We start from the raw sequence: 17,403 nt of genomic DNA on the forward strand, positions 1-17,403 counted from the left end.
CTGTTGTGCCTGGACCACACCTCTCAGGCTGGCTGAGGCTCATCCCGAAATCGGGGATCGACAGAAATGGTGCTGCAGGCTTTGAGATCAAACCCAGAGTTTGGCTTTTTCAGATTGGCTCCTGGCTCTGCTTTCGACTGGGGGTGTTTAGGGTGGGGTGACCTCGGGCAAGTCACTACTCCCTGCTGCACCCCTGATTTCTTCTGCAAAATTAAGGGGCTTGGTAGTGTTATCTCTGCATGCCAGACATGTGTGGGCTGAGGAGGAGGACAAGGTAGTGGGTGTGGGGCTCCAGCCACCCTGCAGCTGGATGACTTCAGCTTCCTGTCAGGGAGAAGTTCGGGTGCCCTGATACGGTTAGAGGTCTGATTTGCTAACCTAAAGGTCGGCAATTCCAAACAGCCTGGCCTGCGGAAGAAAGACCTGGTGACCTGCTTCCCTGAAAATAACGGCCGAGAAAACCCTGGTGAGGGTGCTGTGAGTCCTCAATGTGCGTTCAACAACAAGACGGAGTTCACAGCAGCTTCAAGCTCGTTGGAGCACTGCGAAGACAAGGTGACACGACACAGCGGTGCCTGGCCCCTTCAAGAGCACACAACCGAACATTCCAAGAGACATCTGAGGCCAAGTGACTTGTATCCCCACCAATCAGTGGGTTTAGAGAGGTGAAGAGACCCCCTCTTAGGGCTGCCCAGCCAGGAACCAGGATTCCAACTCTGAAGCACCTGCCAAGATGACTGGCAGATTGCTGGTGCAGCCCCAGCCCCAGCCTGGGTACAGCATCCTCTGTCCGAACTCTCGGCCAGTGATGGGCCAGCCTGAGTCCCACATCACAGCTTCAAGCCAGAGCCCTTGCGGGCTTCAGAGAAATCCAGAAGCGTGAAGCTTCAGGTCAGCGCTGCCACTGCTTGTTATTAGCGCTAATCTAATTAAGTTGTCTTTTGTCGCGGATCCTTGAATCGGTTCATCAAGGACAAGCTGGATTTGTGTTTTCTTAACAATGCTACCTGATTCCCAAGACCACCTGCTGAGAGCCCTGGGCTCGGCGCTTCTTTCTTATTTGCTCTTCCTTCGCTCTCTCCATTTAAAGAATGTGTAAGGTTTCCCAGGGCAGGGAGGAGCGTGGGTAAGAAGGATGCTTTGGATGGAATTAAACAGGCCTGGCTTTAAGCCTCAGGAGGCCCGGTGGTGTGCTTATGCAGTGGACTGCTAACTACAAGGTCAGCATTTCGAAACCACCAGCTGCTGTGTGGGAAGAAGATGGGGCTTTCTACTCCGGTAAAGAGTTACAGTGCTGGGAACTCAGTGGGGGCAGTTCTGCCCTGCTCAGAGAGTCACTAGGAGTCAGCAGCAACTTGCTGGTAGTGAGTTTGGTTTGGGGTTTTGATTTGAAGCTTCATTTCCTAATCTCTATGTGACTCAGGGGCAAGTGCCTTCTCACTGAGTTTGAGCTTCTGGGAAACGGGTTAACAACAGTCCCTCATGTCTGGAGCTGTGTGATCATTCAATGAGGTAGGGGGCTCGCCCAGCTTGGTCTAGTCCAATGGATGGTTCTCAACCTGTGGGTCGCGACCCCTGGAGGTGGGGTGTGGAATGACCCTTTCACAGAGGTCGCCTAATGCATCCTGCCTATCCGATATTTACATGACGGCTCATAACAGTAGCACAATGACAGTGATGAAGTAGCAATGAAAATAATTTTATGGTTGGGGGGGGGTCACTACAACAGGAGGGATGGTATTAAAGGGTCACGGCATTAGGAAGGTTGAAAACCACTGGTTTAGCCCATAATGACCATTTAATCAAGATGAGCTATTATCATTACTAGAAGTCCCTTGAAGGTGAACGTAATTAACATGCCTGGAGGCTCGCTGAATGATGCGTGTGTGGGGGTGGGAGGGAGATGGAGTCTATCTAGAGGCACTCGGAAGAAAGGACAGGCAACCAAGTTCCAAAAAAAGAACCCACTGAAAGCCCCGTGGAGCACAGTTCTGCCCTGACTCATGTGGGGTCCTCATGGGCCAGAGGCAACTCACGTCACACGGTGACTGATTTGTAGGTAATCACCGCACCTACCCTGACTTCCTATTTCCGTATCTGAGATTTTGTGTTTACGCCAACAGTGAAACAACCTTCCCTCTGACTGTTCTGCACACTAGTGACACACCTCTGGCGGTAACAAGTGCCAATGCTGCAGGAGATAGGGGTGACGCCGCCCATTGTGGGGTGGTGCGCCAGCGTGGTTGGACCGGGATTCTCAGGCTTGGTAGTGACATCAGTGATGCGGTTCGGCTGTCACGTACTGATGCGTTCACCATCCATGTTGTAACCTTCCTCTATGTTCCCATCACTTGGATTTTCACCTAAGGACCCGGGTCTTGGGAACCTAGCCATATGGATAACGGAGGCATACTGCGAATAACGAGGGTGGTGGTTTGAAGCTACCGGCAATTCCGTGGAAGAAAGGAGTGGCAACCTGCTTCACAAAGAGCCTTGGAAACCCTCAAAGGCAGGGGGCGGGCTTGGAGAGCCCCACGCCCATCCTATGTGAGTAGCCATCAGCTGAAGGGCGCACAACAATAACAGGAACAACAGATATTAGCTGGACAGTTGTTACGTGCACGGAGCCCTGGTGGGGGAGTGGGTTACACGTTGGGCTGCTAACCACAAGGTCGGAAGTTTGAATCTACCAGCCACACCTTAAGGGGAAAGATTCCCATAAAGAAGTCCAGCCCCAGAAACCCAAGGGGCGGTTCTGTTCTGTCCTCTGGGGTCATTATGAGTCAGAATTGATGTGGCAGCCGTGAGTTGTTTTTTTTAATTGTCACTTATTACTAAGTGCCCGGAGATGTGCTGAACATTATGTATAAATGTATACACACACACATATATAATGTTACTTATATGAAAAACAACTAGGGTAGTGGTTGACATGAAGCAGATGCTCTAGAACCCCCAGAACTCTATTCCTGGTGGCGGCAGTACTTAATTTGCATAGCAAATTGGAATGCTGTTGCTGCATGGTACAGGGAATTCTCGCAGGGGGCCCAGACAAGCACAGGCCGTCCCGGAGCACCTGTGGACCATGACAGTAAGTACAGGGGAGGATCACAGGTGGAGAGGGTCAGGGACAAGCCTCTGGGATTAAGTGCAGGCACTGAAGGAAAAACATGAGTCATCACTCATCCAATCACCCGCCATTCAACCAATTGTATTCAGCACCATCCTTGTCCCAGGAACTGTCCCAGGTGCTGACACTGACCTCATGGGGCTGACAGTCCAGCCGGGGAGGCAGGTCACCAGTGTGTAAGCAAACGGGTAAACCAGGGGGTTTCTGATGGGGTAAACCAAACCCAAACCCAACCAAACTCACTTCCCTGCAGCCGATGCCAACTCGCAGGGACCCTATAGGAAAAGGTAGATCTGGATCTGTCCCTGTGGATTTCTGAGACTGTGACCCTTCACAGGGGTAGAAAGCCTCATCTTTCTCCTGCAGAATGGGCTGGTGGTTTTGAACTCTGACCTTTCGATTAGCAGCCCATGGCATAACCAACCACTGTGCCCCCAGGGCTGGCCTGATGGTGATGGAACCCTGGCCTGCAGGTGTGGCCGTGTAGGAGGGGACTCGCCTGCTTGGTAGTGTACTCATCTGTATAATGGGGTTAGCAATCAGAGCTACCACACGCCTACAGTTATGTGACAGCAGTTCTTATGAAAAACAGGTGACAGCTGATTTATGCCATATAGTCTTTATATTCTTATGCGTATATTAGTCTGCGTTTGTTGTTGTGTGTTGCCACAGCGACCGCACATGGCAGAGCTGAACAGCCTCACGGTGCTTCCTAAGCTAGCATCTCTATTGGAGCGGGTCATCAGCAGGAGGAAGGTTGAAACCACAGCCAAATGCTTATCCATTGCCCCACCAGGATCCTTTATGCTATACCATGCCACACTTTGCCGATAGCTGCTGCCGAGCCCGCCCTACACGCATAGTGCCCTCTAGAGTTAGAGCAGAACTGCTGGGGGACATGGGGGTTCTTGGCCACCATCTGTACAGAAGTAGATCAGGCCTTTCTTCTGATCAGCCTCTGGGTGGATTTGAACAGCTAACTTTGCCGATCAAAAACAGAGAGCATCCCCCAGGATGACGATGCTATTATTATACTGCCCCATGGAGCCCTGGTGGCGTAGTGGGTCACACAATGGGCTGCCAATGGCAAGGTCAGCAGTTCAAAACCAACAGCCGTTCCATGGGAGAAAGACAGACTTTCTACTCCCTTAAGCAGGCAAGAGCTGTGAGAGCCCCCAATAAAATGATTAAAAAACAAACAGAAAACAGGTCTTGAAAATCCACAGGGGTGCTGTGAGTCGAAACGGACCCAGGGGCATTGGAAATTTTGCTTTTGAGACATTGTATCGTACAATATGATCTATTTCATCATCACTTCACTAGGAGCCCTGTAGTGTAGTGGTGATGAGTTGGGCTGTAATCCCTATAGCTGGCAGTTCAAAACCACTAGCAGCTCCATGGGAGAGAGACTGGGCTTTCTACTCCCGTAAACAGTTGCAGTCTGGGAAACCCACAGGGGTGGCTATGAGTCAGCATTGGCTGGATGGCAGTGAGTTGTTTGTTCACCACTCACTCGCTGCCATCGAGTTGACACGGACTCACTGTAGAATTGCCTATTTGAGTTTTCAAGAAGACTGTAGCTGTTCAAGGGAGTAGACAGCCCTGTCTTTCTCCCACAGAGCGGTTTGTGGTTTCAAACTGTTAACCTTTTGGATCTAAGCCCAATCCGTAACCACCAGGCCACAAAGATTCTCAACCCATCATGACTCACAGTGACTCAAATAGGGCAGAGTGTAGTCTTTATGGAAACAAACCGCCAAGTCGCTCTCCTGCTGCATGGCCAGTGGGTGGTTAGCAGCTGGGTGCTCACCTGCCTGGCCCCAGGTGGTCCCCACCACCACCACCACACCTTGCACCCTTCATCCCGCCCCCCGACACGCCCCCCATCTTACCTCGCTCCTCTTCCTTCTCCCGGACAGCCCTTCCCTTGAGGGCTCGGCTCCAAGCTCCCCCGTAGTCGCCCAGCTTGGTGCGCTCATTTCCGTCCTTGCCCTTGAACCAGGGCCCGTACCTGCGCGTGATGCTGGAGGCCTCTGCTGGCTCCCGGAAGCCCCTGCCCAGGTGCAAGGCGCCCAGGAAGGGCAGCTCCGCACCCTCAGCAGGGGCCCCGGCCGGATTAACCTGGTTCTGCGAGAGGGCGGGCTGGCTCACGAAGCCCGAGTGTAGGAAGACCAGGCTGCCAGCTGTCAGGTAGAGCGCCAGGAAGGTGAAGAAGCGCACAGGTTTGCGGCGGAAGTACCGCTGGACCCGGAGCCAGACCTTCGCCATGGCGGAACCATTCCGGACTGGCTCGTTGGGCGGGGCTAGGGAGATGGGCTTGGGGGGGATGGGACCCCAGAGGGTGGGGATGTTCAGTCCTTGAAGGAGGTATAGAGAAAGGAGAAAGCAACCGGACTTCCCAAGGTCAAGGTGAGTTTCTGGGTCAAGGACGGCCCAGAGTGGGTCCTTTTTGCCTACATCTTGTCCTTCCCTTCAAAGACTTTCCCAAGAACTTGGATCGCAGCAGGCGGAGGCGCTCCGGCGGGTCACCAACAGCTGCAGCCCCCTTTGCGTCCTGCCTGGACTCCTGGGGCCTGTGGGGGCTGCATTGCGTCATTGCAGCCCGGGTGCTGGTCTCGGGTCCGGCTGCATCCGCCTCGTGGAAACAGCAGCTGGGGGGTTCCCATGCTTTCCAGCCTCTGGCTCAGGGCTGCCAGACACCGAACAGGGCAGGCTTGAGACTCCTCATAGGCGCAGCACCGCGCTGAGAGGGGCCTGGAGGGGAAGAAAGCAGAGGCAAGTAGCTTGGAACCATGTCTGGAGTCACCTAGAATCCTGTGCTATCTGTCTTTTCATTGGACCAAACTGGGAAGGGGCTGGCTTCAGTCTCTTGGGACGAGCTTGTCCTTGGACAAGCACAGGTGTTGATGAGCTGGTAGGATCATTTCTCCCACATTTCCCATATATGGTCAAACGTACCATGATTTGTGGGTTCACCTGAAGTCCAAAGAGGAGTCCGGTGGGTTACATGTTGGGCTGCCCGACAGCAAGGGCAGCAGTTCAAACCCACCAGCTGCTCTGCAGGAGAAAAATGAGACATCCTGCTCCCATAAAGACTGGCAGCCTCCCCAATCCAAAACATAAAACTCACTGGGGGGAAACTCATCTGGATGGGGGGGGGGTGGGGGAAACGACCTCACTGTCATCAAGTTGATTCTGACTCACCGCAACCCCAAAGGACAGGGCAGAACTGCTCCTGTGAGTTCCCGAGGCTTGAACTCTTGGAGGGAGTAGAAAGTCTCATCTTTCGCCATGGAGCGGCTGGTGGATTTGAACTGCCGGCCTTACGGTTAACAGCCCTAACCTATAACCCAGTACGCCACCAGAAGGCCTCTGAAGCCGACTCAAGGACAACCGAAAACACCAAGCCTTTGGCAAACTGCCTGCTGCACCTGATCCGATGCATTCAATTTCCCAACAGATATTCCATGAGCCCCAGTGATGAGCCGGGCACCATACCCAAGTCTCTTTCTTCATGAGGCTGCTCTCTCATGGGAGAGACCACATCCAGAGACCCTTTCTTCTATCCCAGGAAGAAAAAGGCAAGGAAGGAAACTGCACTATTTAGCACCATGTTCATTCCTTCGTTCACTCATTCACGCATTCATTATTGAATACCGACTGTGTATGCCTGGACCTGTGCCAAGGCTTCTGCATAAACATTTCCATACCAGAGACACCAAACTCACTGCCAACGAGTGGATTCTGACTCATGGCGACCCTCTAGGACAGGGTGGAACTGCTCCTGTGGGTCTCCAAGACTGCCACCCTCGATGGGAGCGAAAGCCTCACCTTTCTCCCACAGAGCAGCTGGTGGTTTCGAACTGCTGGCCTTACAGTTGGCAGCCTGACCCATAACCACAACGCCACTATTTCCCCATGTCCTAGGCAAGGGAACACAGGTCACAGGGTTGGTCAGGGGTACAGCTGGGATTTGGACCTAGGGCTGTCCAAATCCGAAACCATCACTCTTCACCACCGCCTTGGGGATTCATCCCTTCTTCCAAGAAGTCTGCGCATCAGGTGGGAATTCAGCAACAGATCCCGAAGCAGCAGCTCCACCTCCCCGGCCTCTCAGGGCCTGTCATGGCTCCCCTTGGATGCTCTCCCTCCTTCACCAGGTACCTCCCTTGCTCTTGTCTCCCTTTGAATCTGTCACCCAGTTTGTGGCTCACGAAACTAACACGTTAGGGATGTAGGGATGGAGGTGCAGGGTGTGTGCGTGCGTGTGTGTGTGTGTGTGTGTGTGTGTGTGTGTGTGTGTAGCGGGAGGTAGGGATGAGGGTGGGGGTGGGAAGAAGTAGTAGAGTGAGCTTCCTGAAGATAGAAAGTAAAAAACTATCTATCTTAGCCTGCTGCCATCAAGTTGATTCTGCTTTATAGGATTCCGAGCCTGCCAGTCTTTTCCTGGGAACTGAGAGCCTCATCTTTCGCCCGTAGGACAGCTGGTGGGTTCAAACCATCAACCTTCTTTCAGTTAGAAGCCCAGCGTGTGATCACTGTACCATCAGGGATCCCTGAAAAGAGCCTTTGCCAATAAGCTCACAGTCATTTCCTCTGGAAAAGGAACAGGAAAAAGTGGGAGCCCAGCTGTTATGGGTGCATGTGTCCCCCCTTTCCCCCAAAATGACATGTTGAAATCCTGGTGCCTGTGAATGGGGCCTTTATGGAAATGGGGTCCTGGTATGTGTAGTGTGTGACACCGAGGCCGCAGCAATGGGAGGACAGTGCAGGGATTCTGTCTGTTGTACACGGAGACCTGTAATGACAAGACAGCACCCGACCACAAGCAAACAGGTGTAATTAATCACCACGAGGCCCTACAGGAGAGGGCTGGGCCTTACTCAGATAGGACTGATGCCTTGATCGGGAGAGGAGAAGAGACATAGGCAGCACCCAGATGTGAACATGGAGGCAGAGACTGATGCTAAGCGGACGCAAATCCGGAGACGCCTGGGAGCTATTAGACCTGTCCCCTGGGAAGGGACGCAGAGAATCTTCCATTTAGGAGTTCACAGGGAGCATGGTCCTGCCAACCAAGCCCCTGGAAGAGAGATCGTTACTGTGGTCTTGAAACCAGCCAGTTTGGGTACTTTGTAAGGGGAGCCACGGGGCGTGAACCCTGGAAAGAAGGGAAGGTCTACATGGGAGTGCGGGCAGCGGGATGGGCGTGCCTTCTCCAGGGGGGTCTGCGTGCTGGCAGGCCTGGCAGGAGGAGAGCCCCAGTTCTCCCATAGGGCAGCGGCAGCAGCGGGGACCATTTCAGAAGGGCAAAGGAGTCACACAATAGCGCAGGGCAGGTCTTACAGCTGAAGCAAGGGGCAGGAGCCAGACCCTGGGGAGCCTGGACCACCAAGCTGGGGGGGGGGGGGGCGGGTAGGGGTGTGTGTGTGTGTGTGTGTGGCTTGTGTGCTAATGGCCCATAAAGTGTCACAGTCACAACCAAACACTTTTGAAAGCTCACTCTTACATTTAAAAAAAAAAGTTCCAATTGATGTATGTATATGTATGAACTGTGATAAGAATTGTATGAGCCCCTAATAAATTGTTAAAATTAAAAAATATAAATAAATAAATAAATAAAAAGAGAGGGGGGAAAAAAAAAAGTTCATCCTGTTGCCATGCATCTGACTCCTGGCAACCCACAGGGCTCTCACGACAGCTGGCCTGATAGAAGCAGTTTGCCAGGCCTTTCTTCCACGGGCCCGGATCACCGGCTTCTCGCTTAGCCACCGGCAGCAAACCACATGCTCCAACCAAGAACCCTCACCACCAGGTGCCAGCTCTTTAAATCCTCCGGACTGTGGGCCAGGGTCCCCACCGAGTGCTGGGCCGATCATCTGGAAGCCAGGTGTGTCTGCGGCTGGACCTGGGTCAGAAGAAGCCAGGAACCCTCGTGGGACCGGGGCCCTCAGCCCTTCCAGAGCTTCCAGGGAAGACCAGAGACTTTGAGAACACATTGGTCTGCGTTCAAAGCCGCCGTCCCCGCACCCCCAAACCTCACCCCCCACACACACAGAGACTCAGGATTCCCAGCTGTACAGTGGGCACTAAGGCCTTGACTCCTCTCCCCCAGACCCTCGCTTGGAGCACTGAGTCAAGCCCTGTAGGCGGCGCCTCTGACACCCAGCAGGGGCTCCTCCTGGAGCACTCCCTCCTGCCTCCCCTCCCCTGAACACACATGAACAAGCAACCTTCAAAGCCATGTGGCACTGAAACATGAACACGTCTGCTGCTGTGGACGGGCAAGAATGGGGGCTTGGCTTGACTTGTCCTGTTTGGTCTCTGGGGGCATTTCTGGGACGAGCCCTTTTCTAACTTGCTTTTCTATCTCAACACATCTCTTCTCTAAGTGGGTGTCAAATGGAACTTAAGAGCGTAATGAGCTCATTAGGAGCTGGCAGGGAACAGAGACAGAGGTAAGTGTGGGGGGGATGGGGGTGTCCCAAGGGGAAGGGGCTGTGAGGCGGGAACCCCACACCAGCCTCCGGGGAAGGGAAGGGAGGTGCTGAGCCACTAACCCCCTCCTGCCGGGGTTAGGAGGCTTGTGTGAAGTGGGTGCCCCGGGTAGCAGGAGGTACCCGTAGCCGGCACAACAGATCCGCTGAGAAAGAAGGGGTGGAAGAATCAAGACAAGGGGGGACCTCTGTCCTCCCGATACCCCCCTCACCCCAATCCTGGGCTCAACCAGGTTTCTGTCTGGGCCTTCCTCCTAGGGGGTAGCAGCTTGCTATCCTCTGCTCCTCTGGGTGGTCCAGGGTTCTCTGCTGAGGCCAGTCCCACCTCCCCAGGGGATTCCTCTCCTCCAGTGCTGGCCACTCATGCCTCTTGCTTCCCCTCACTCTCTCTCCATCTCAACATCCCTCTCTCTCCCCTCCCCCCCCTTATCACCTTCTCCTTCACCTTTCCTCATCATTTCTTTCTCTCTCGGTGAGGTGAATGAGGAATGATGGTAGCTATCATTAGCTGGGCACTTTGTGGCAGGCACTGGGCTTGAACAAGTTCTCCGAGAACCTCCATCCCTCTGCCAGGCAGCTGGAGGACTCTGCCCGCTCATAGGCTGACAGCCTGCAACGTGGAGACCAGCTTGACTTCCAGCAAGCCCCTGCCCCTCTCGAGTGTCCATCTGCACATTAGCTGTTGGGGACCACATGGCACGGACAGCCTCACCGGTGGCTGACAGATGTGAGGCCTTGGCAGGCCCCTCCCCCTCTCTGAGCTGCACTTCCCCTCATGTCTGCAGCTCCCCCACAAGTCTGGAGCCGCTGGCCCTGTCTTGCCACCCCTCTTCTGTTCCCGTGACACTCTCTGAGCCTCAGTTTCCCCATCCACCCTGCCAGCCTCCTGGGGTCCCCGTGACTTCCCTGGGGCGAGCCAAGAGGCCCCCTTACAGGGATGGCAGCATCTGGTTCCTGCTGTTCCTGTTGCCAGTCGGAGCCTCAACGTGTCTAAACACAGCCTATTTTTAGCACCGAATGAACCTCTGGTGTCGAGCTGCCAAGAACAAGACCGCTGGGCAGAGCTGCTCTGCAGGAGGCACAGCTGGCCCCTTGCACAACCCCACCCCACCCCCAATCCAGGCTCCCATGTTCCCAGAGGCAGCAGGTCAGGACAGAAGCCCAGGGTGCCAGCATCACCCAAGAGACCGGGTAGTGGGCTCCCACTGTCCCCAGAGGCAGAAGCAGCTTGGAGGAACAGCGCAGGTTCAGGGGTCAGCTAACCCCAATGATCCAAGTTTGGCTACAAAACCCGGCCAAGCTGCTGAGAAAGCAGGCTTCTGTACAGCTCTGGGAGTGGGGTGGGGGGTGGGGGTGGTCCTGGAGAAGCTGGGGAGCCCTGGCCAGATGCAGATGTGAAATGTGAGTCTTGGCCCAATAACAAAGATATCAGAAATGACCGGGGTTTCTTGCAAACTGACTGTGCATACTGTACTGGGCTGGGTCCCAGCCAAAGGGCTGGAAGTTCAAGCCCACCCAAAGGTGGCTCCGAGGAATTCTGAAACACACAAAACAGCAGTCACTGAGGCTCTGTGGAGCGCAGTTCTACTGGGACACACATGGCGAGGTCTCCAAGATGTGGAATACATGCAACGTTAACTGTTCTGGAAGTTTCTGTTCTTCATGAAGCTTTTTGTACGATACGGGCATTCTCAGTAAGGAGGAGAGAAAGGTAGGTGTGATTGTACCTATTTTACAGGTGGGGAAGTGAAGGCTCATAGAGATTAAGTAACTGGTCTAAGCATACAGCTACCAAACTGTCATAGAGTCTATTTTGACTGATAGAGACCCTATAGGGCAGAGCAGAACTGCCCCCATGAGTTTCCGAGTCTGTAACTCTTGATGGCAGTTGAAAGCCTCGTCTTGCTCCCACAGAGCAGCTGGGGGTTTCAAACTGCTGACCTTTCGGATCGCAACCCAATGCATAACTCCCTGCGCCACCAGGGCTCCTTTAGCAAGAAGCAGAGAATACTTTCAAGTGCACTTGGCTTTCCAAACAGATGGACCTCAGGCTCCTCTAATCAAAATATTCCCCCACCTTCTTTTTCTGGATCAGCTTTTGGCAAGCGAACGACCCAAGATCACTGCCCAAGATACCTCCCTACAAAGGCTGATCTGTGGCTTTCCTAATGGTTCCCATTAAGCCTGGGAGCCCTGGTGGCAGAGTGGGCTACACATTAGGCTGTTAACTGCAAGGTTTGCAGTTTGAAACCACCACCAGCGCTCTGAGGGAGAAAGACGAGGCTTTCTACTCCCGTGAAGTTATCCAGGGGCAGTTCTACCTGGTCCTTGGGATTGGAAAGCAGTGAGTGGGTTTGGAATCATGGGGAAGGGCTCTTACACTCTGAAGGCTCACATCCTCATTTATGGGAAAGTCAGCTGCCCCCCGGGATGTTCCTAGTTCCTGGCCACTCTTGGGCAAAGCTACCGTGGGTAGCCCCGCACATCTATATGACTTAGGTCGGCTTCTGGTAGACTGCACTTCATGCCTGTCCTCTCATGGACAGGCTTTTCTACTTGCCATTAGAAAGATGTCCCACAGACAGCGACACAGTGTGTCATTTGCAAGTGTTCCATGTTGGGCTTTGCTGTTGAAAAGCCAGCCGCGGTCTGTTGATCAGGGACAAGGGTCCGTGTCAGTGTGGGAGTCGGAATGGATAGCAAGCAAGTCGGGCAGCGGCCAAGTCTCTCAACACAAGACGACTGAACTGAGGCTCCGACACCTTACACTGACCTCCTGGTGGACCAGGGCTCTGGCGGGATGTTAGTGATCAGGCTCGTGTAGAAAGCCCATCCGCCGTGCATCTGAAACAAGGCATTGGAGTTACATCGGAACTGATGACCTGTGCTCACTTCCTGGGTCCACAGAGCAGGGTTACGGGGTGTGAGATGATGTGGCTCCTGGCTACATACTCCCCCCTCTCGGGAAGGGTGCCCTCACTTGTCTCCTCTGGTCTCAGGACTAGGACCTGCCAGCACCTTGCTCTCCCAGTGCACTGCCCAGGGCCATTTTCATTCTCCCCCAAACTCAAGGAAATAAATGGGAAGGCGCGGTGGCATTAGCTAAATGGCCATCAACACCCAGCCATCTGCCATGGGTAATTCAATAAAGAAACCAGAGGGAACATATGGTACCTGTTATCAATACATATTCAAATGTGTGCCCCTGGGTGACGGTCCAGACTTCTTGCTCCCTGGGCACACGTGGTAACTGGTGGCCCTTGTTGCAGGGACTCCCGACAGAGTCATGGTAGGCGGGAGTGACCTGAAGGATGGGGCCTGGGAAGGGCCAGACATGCCGGCCTTGGCTCTGGTCTTGGCCACAAGTGGCTGAGCCTCTCCTGGACTCAGTCTCCTTGCCTGCGAAATGGGCCCGATGCAGCCTGCATCGCTAGAGAGACAGGGGGACGAGACGGGCTTTAGGTTCAAAGTACACATCACACTGATTGGCTGTGGCCTTCCCTCCCACTCTGCGTGACCCGACAGGACAGAGGAGCACTGCCCCATGGAGTGTGCAAGGCTGTCATCTTCAGAGAAACAGAATGTCACGCCTTTCTCCAGTCTGGGTGCTGATTGCTGATCTTGCTGTCAGCAGCCAAATGCTTTATTCCCTCTCCAACCCCAACCCCCAAGGCTCCTTCACATACATCCAACCAAAAGAGCTCACTGCCATTGAGTCGATTCCGACTCACAGGGCCCCTGTCCCATAGGGTCGACCTGTCCCTGTGGGTTTCCGAGACTGTAACTCTTCATGGGATTAGAAAGCCTCATCTTTCTCTAGTGGAGCATCTGGTGGTTCCAAACTGCTCATCTTGCGGTTAGCAGCCCAATGCGTAACCACAGTGCCATCAGGGCTCCTGGTTTGAAATACATGATACCGCAGGGATAACTGCAGAAACTAATGTGTACCGAGCACCTACTATGCCAAGCACTGCAATTGGTGGACTTCTTGCAGCACCCAATGAGGAAGGCCCACTTTACAGAGGAACAAACTGAGGTTCAGTACCCCATGGGCAACAGAGTGGTGTTATTCCCTAGGGTACACATTGGGCTGCCAATCCCAAGGTCATCGGTTCAAAACCACCAGCTGCTCCTTGGAAGAAAAATGAGGCTTTCTACTCCCGTCAAGGGTTACAGTCTTGGAAACCCACAGGGGAAATCCTACCCTGTCCTGTGGGGGTGGAGGAGTCACTGTGTGTCGGCATCAAGCGGACGGCAGAGACGTTGGTGTGTTTTACATCATCTTTACAGAAAGAAGACTGCCGGGCCTTTCCTCCTGGGTGCCCTGAGTGGGTCCAGGTTCGTCTTTGTGATTTCGTCACCACCGACTTGACCCTGACTGGCAGTGAACGCACTGTCTGTGCCACCCAGGGACCTTCAACCAGTGGCTCTGGGGCCAGCTCCCAGCGGGCGACCCTCTGCATGTCAGAGTGGAAGTAGGCTTCACAGGGCTGCTAGTGGCTAGGTTTGGGGAGTAGTCACCAGGCCTTTCTGCCGAGGCCCTCCTGGGTGGACTCGGGATGCCCGGTCTCGTGTCACAGTGCGTGCACGGCTGGTGGCGCTGTCCTCACCCTCACTGCCATCGAGTCAGTGCTGGCTCATGGAGGCCCCTCCTCGGGTATCTGAGACTAACTTGTTTACAGGAGTAGAAAGCCCAGTCTTTCTCCCACGGACCTGCTGGGGGTTCTGAACTGCCGACCATGCGGATCGCAGGCCAACCATCAACCACAACCCCACCAGGGCTCCAGGAGCGGCACCATAGCTGGTATGTTTAAGATGAGAGACTTTGGAGGCTTTTTTTCTAGCTGATGCTGGGGTCCCAGCAAGTGCTAGCTATTGACAGGCACCCCCCCCCCAAAAAAAAAAAGGGTAGGCACCCGCTTGGACACAGGCTGATGAATCTCTGGCTGGGGGGTCGGGGCTGAGTTGCAGCGAGGCCAGGGGAAGAGCGGGACGCTCCCCTTCTTCCGGGGTCTGGTGGCAGGGCAAAGGTGTACACTGGCCCATCTGCTGGTTTTCCCTGCCAGGCAGCTGGCAGCCCTGCTCGGAGCCCAGATGACGTGCCTTCCCAAGAGGGCCATCATCTGGAGGAAGGCCTGGAGGCCTGTCGTGAAGCCGTCTGGATGGAGCCTCAATCCCCTCAGCGCTCTGCTGCTCCTCAGTGCATGTTCCTACAGGGCTCCCCAAGACTAATTGTCTGGGGAGATCGTGGATGGGTCTGGACAGAATGGTTATTCACATGGCGGGTGAGGCAGGTGTGAGGACCTGCAGAAGGTGGCATGGGCCAGGGAGGGAGGTCAGGGAAGCATGAAGAGGGGAGGGGAGGAAAAGCCAGAGAGGAGAGGTGAAGAGAGGAGAGGAGGGGGGAGCAGAGGGAGGAAAAAGGAGAACGGAGGACAGGGCAGGAGAGAAAGGGAGGGATCAGGGAGGAGGAAGCAGAATAAAGTAGAAATGACCACGGCAGCACAGATGGTTTGCACTTGACTGCTAACCTAAAGGTTGGCGGTTGGAACATCTCCCCCATGGTGCTGCTGAAGAAAGTCCTGGTGATCCCCTTCTAAGACAATCAGCTCTATGGAGCACAGGGGCTGCCACGAGCTGGAGTAGACTCAAAAGCAACTACCAGTAGCAACGGAGCCGAGTGGACATGTCTGTAGTGCAAGGTCAGTCAGTCGCATCCGTGTTATGTAGGGCGGCTTGCTCTAGTCGTGCGTCCTGGGATTGCCCGGTAAAATGAATTTCTCGCCGAAGGCTGCATGATGGTGATGGTGGTGGGGCAATGCATGACATAGAAGAATTACAGAAGAGTCCTCAGAGAAGAAGATGGGGGAGCTGGAACCCAAACACTGAGCAAGTGGCTGTCCTGGGGAGACGTAGGGCAAGAATGTTCCAGGTCAAGGCCACCACAATGGAAAGACTTGGGGTGGAATCGGGCCGAGCTGATGCCAGGACCCAACCCGGATGGGGCTTGTGGATTCTGTTCTTTGCTGGTCTTTAACTTCCCTACGGTGCACAAGGAGGGGCTGAAGGAGACCCCCACCCCCTCCCCCAGGACCCTTCCTGGCCCTGGCTCTCAGGCTGATTTGCAGAGGTGAGGAAAGGCAGTGGTCCAGGTCTGGAATTTCACGCCCCACCCTCCCATCCACTCACCCCCATCCCTGCCCCACTCCGCATGGGGCTAGGGGCTCCCTCTAGCTGCAAAGGATGCAGGAAGCTTTGATGTGGTTGAAAGAGTGTTTGTCTCTGGGCCAAGGCTGTTTTTGTCCAGCCCTTGTGAATGGTTTCTATATTTTTAGAGACCCTAAAGGAGAATGAGGAAGAGGAACTGCCCATGCCATTAGACGCCTAAGCTATTAACTAGCCGGCCCTTTGCAGAACTTGGATCAGAAATGACGGGTGGTGGTGGAGGGCTGGGGTAGGGAAGGGCTGAAGGTCACCGCAGAGCTCCCAGGCGACCCTGTGGCCACTCAGTGTCTTCCATAGAAGTGGGCTTCCAGAGAGCTTGGAGAGCCATCCCTGCCCTCTCGAAACTGCCTCCCCTCACAGAATAGGAGATCGAAGCCCAGAGAAACGCAAATGAAATAAGCCAACCCCCAAAGCAAACTCACTGCCCTCAAGTCAATCTGACTCATCTTGACCCTATAGGACCTGGAGAACTGTCCTGGGGGTGTTTCCCAGAACGAGAACCTTTATCAAAGCAGAGAGCCTCCTCTTTCCCCTGTGGCGAGGCTGGTGGTTTCGAACTGCTGACTTTGTAGTTAGTGAGCGCAGTGTGTCACCAGGATGCCCCCAGGGGCTTCTGGAACAATCTTGATCCATGCAAAAAGCCTCAGACATGGACTTGGGCCCAAGTAAGCCTCCTAGACATTTTAACCAGTAATATTCTGTGAGGATGAGTGTGTGTATTTTTACACCCTAGAAACCTCGAGTTCAAAGGTCCCTTTGAAGTCAGTCTGTCTAAGGCTGGTGCTTTGCCGATTAGGAACCTGGGGCTCAGAGAGGCTGAATCAAAGGGCTCAGGGTCACACAGCCAGTCTTCTCAGCACACGCTCTGCTCACTGCCGCCCCCCATCACCTCCCACCTCCACCCTGAGCGAATCGCCACTCTCAGACCTTGGCGGATTGAAAACTAATTTAGCAACAGTGACAGCTCCCGAGAGCAGCTCTTCTCCAAAGAGGACTTCCTCTGCCAGGAGTCTCTTCCCTTTGCCCAAATCACCAAGCCCATCCTCACTGGGGAAGCAGCCTCCGCAGGTTCAAATCTCTGCCTGGGGCACCCTGGGCCCCAGGAGCAGTTCCTGGCCCTCCAGGTGGCTCAGAGCAGGGCTAGGGGGCTGAAGAGGATCTTTTGCCATCCCCTGAGCAGTGGCTTCCTGTATCAGCTGGGGAAGCTGAGGCCTAAAGGGGCATGCATGCTGGAGGCACTTGCCCCTGGTCTCTCACTGAGTCCTGGGCTGCAGCCTTCAGCGCTCGTGTGTTCCCCGGGAAGGAAGGGGCCCAATAGACACCACCACCTGCACATCGGTCTACTCTCATAATGGTTTCCAAGGGTGGGGAACATCCGGCCCTCAGGCCGTCTAAGGCCCAAGGAATCATGGACATCAGCAAACATCACAGGCTTCACCAAAGAGTAGCAGCCCCAGCCCTCACGTCCAGGGTGGGCTCATGACCTGTCTGACCAGTCTGGCCCTCGAAAGAGGTCATCAATGCCCAAGCGACCCTTGGCAGGAGAAAGGT

General features: G+C 54.4%; 1 protein-coding gene across 4 annotated transcripts in view; it reads right to left on the reverse strand.

The window, feature by feature from the left end:
* The window catches only part of WSCD2 (WSC domain containing 2), a 121,608-nt gene that overhangs the window by 43,535 nt on the left and 60,670 nt on the right, over positions 1 to 17,403 (reverse strand). For all 4 annotated transcript variants that reach the window (XM_075535098.1, XM_075535096.1, XM_075535097.1 and 1 more), the window contains exon 2: positions 5,023 to 5,884. In XM_075535098.1, the coding sequence (XP_075391213.1) occupies positions 5,023 to 5,398 (376 nt within the window). In that variant the 5' untranslated portion in view covers positions 5,399 to 5,884. The remainder of the gene's footprint in view (positions 1 to 5,022; positions 5,885 to 17,403) is intronic.

This window comes from Tenrec ecaudatus, chromosome 16 (assembly GCF_050624435.1).
Source record: "Tenrec ecaudatus isolate mTenEca1 chromosome 16, mTenEca1.hap1, whole genome shotgun sequence".
Classification (NCBI taxonomy): domain Eukaryota; kingdom Metazoa; phylum Chordata; class Mammalia; order Afrosoricida; family Tenrecidae; genus Tenrec; species Tenrec ecaudatus.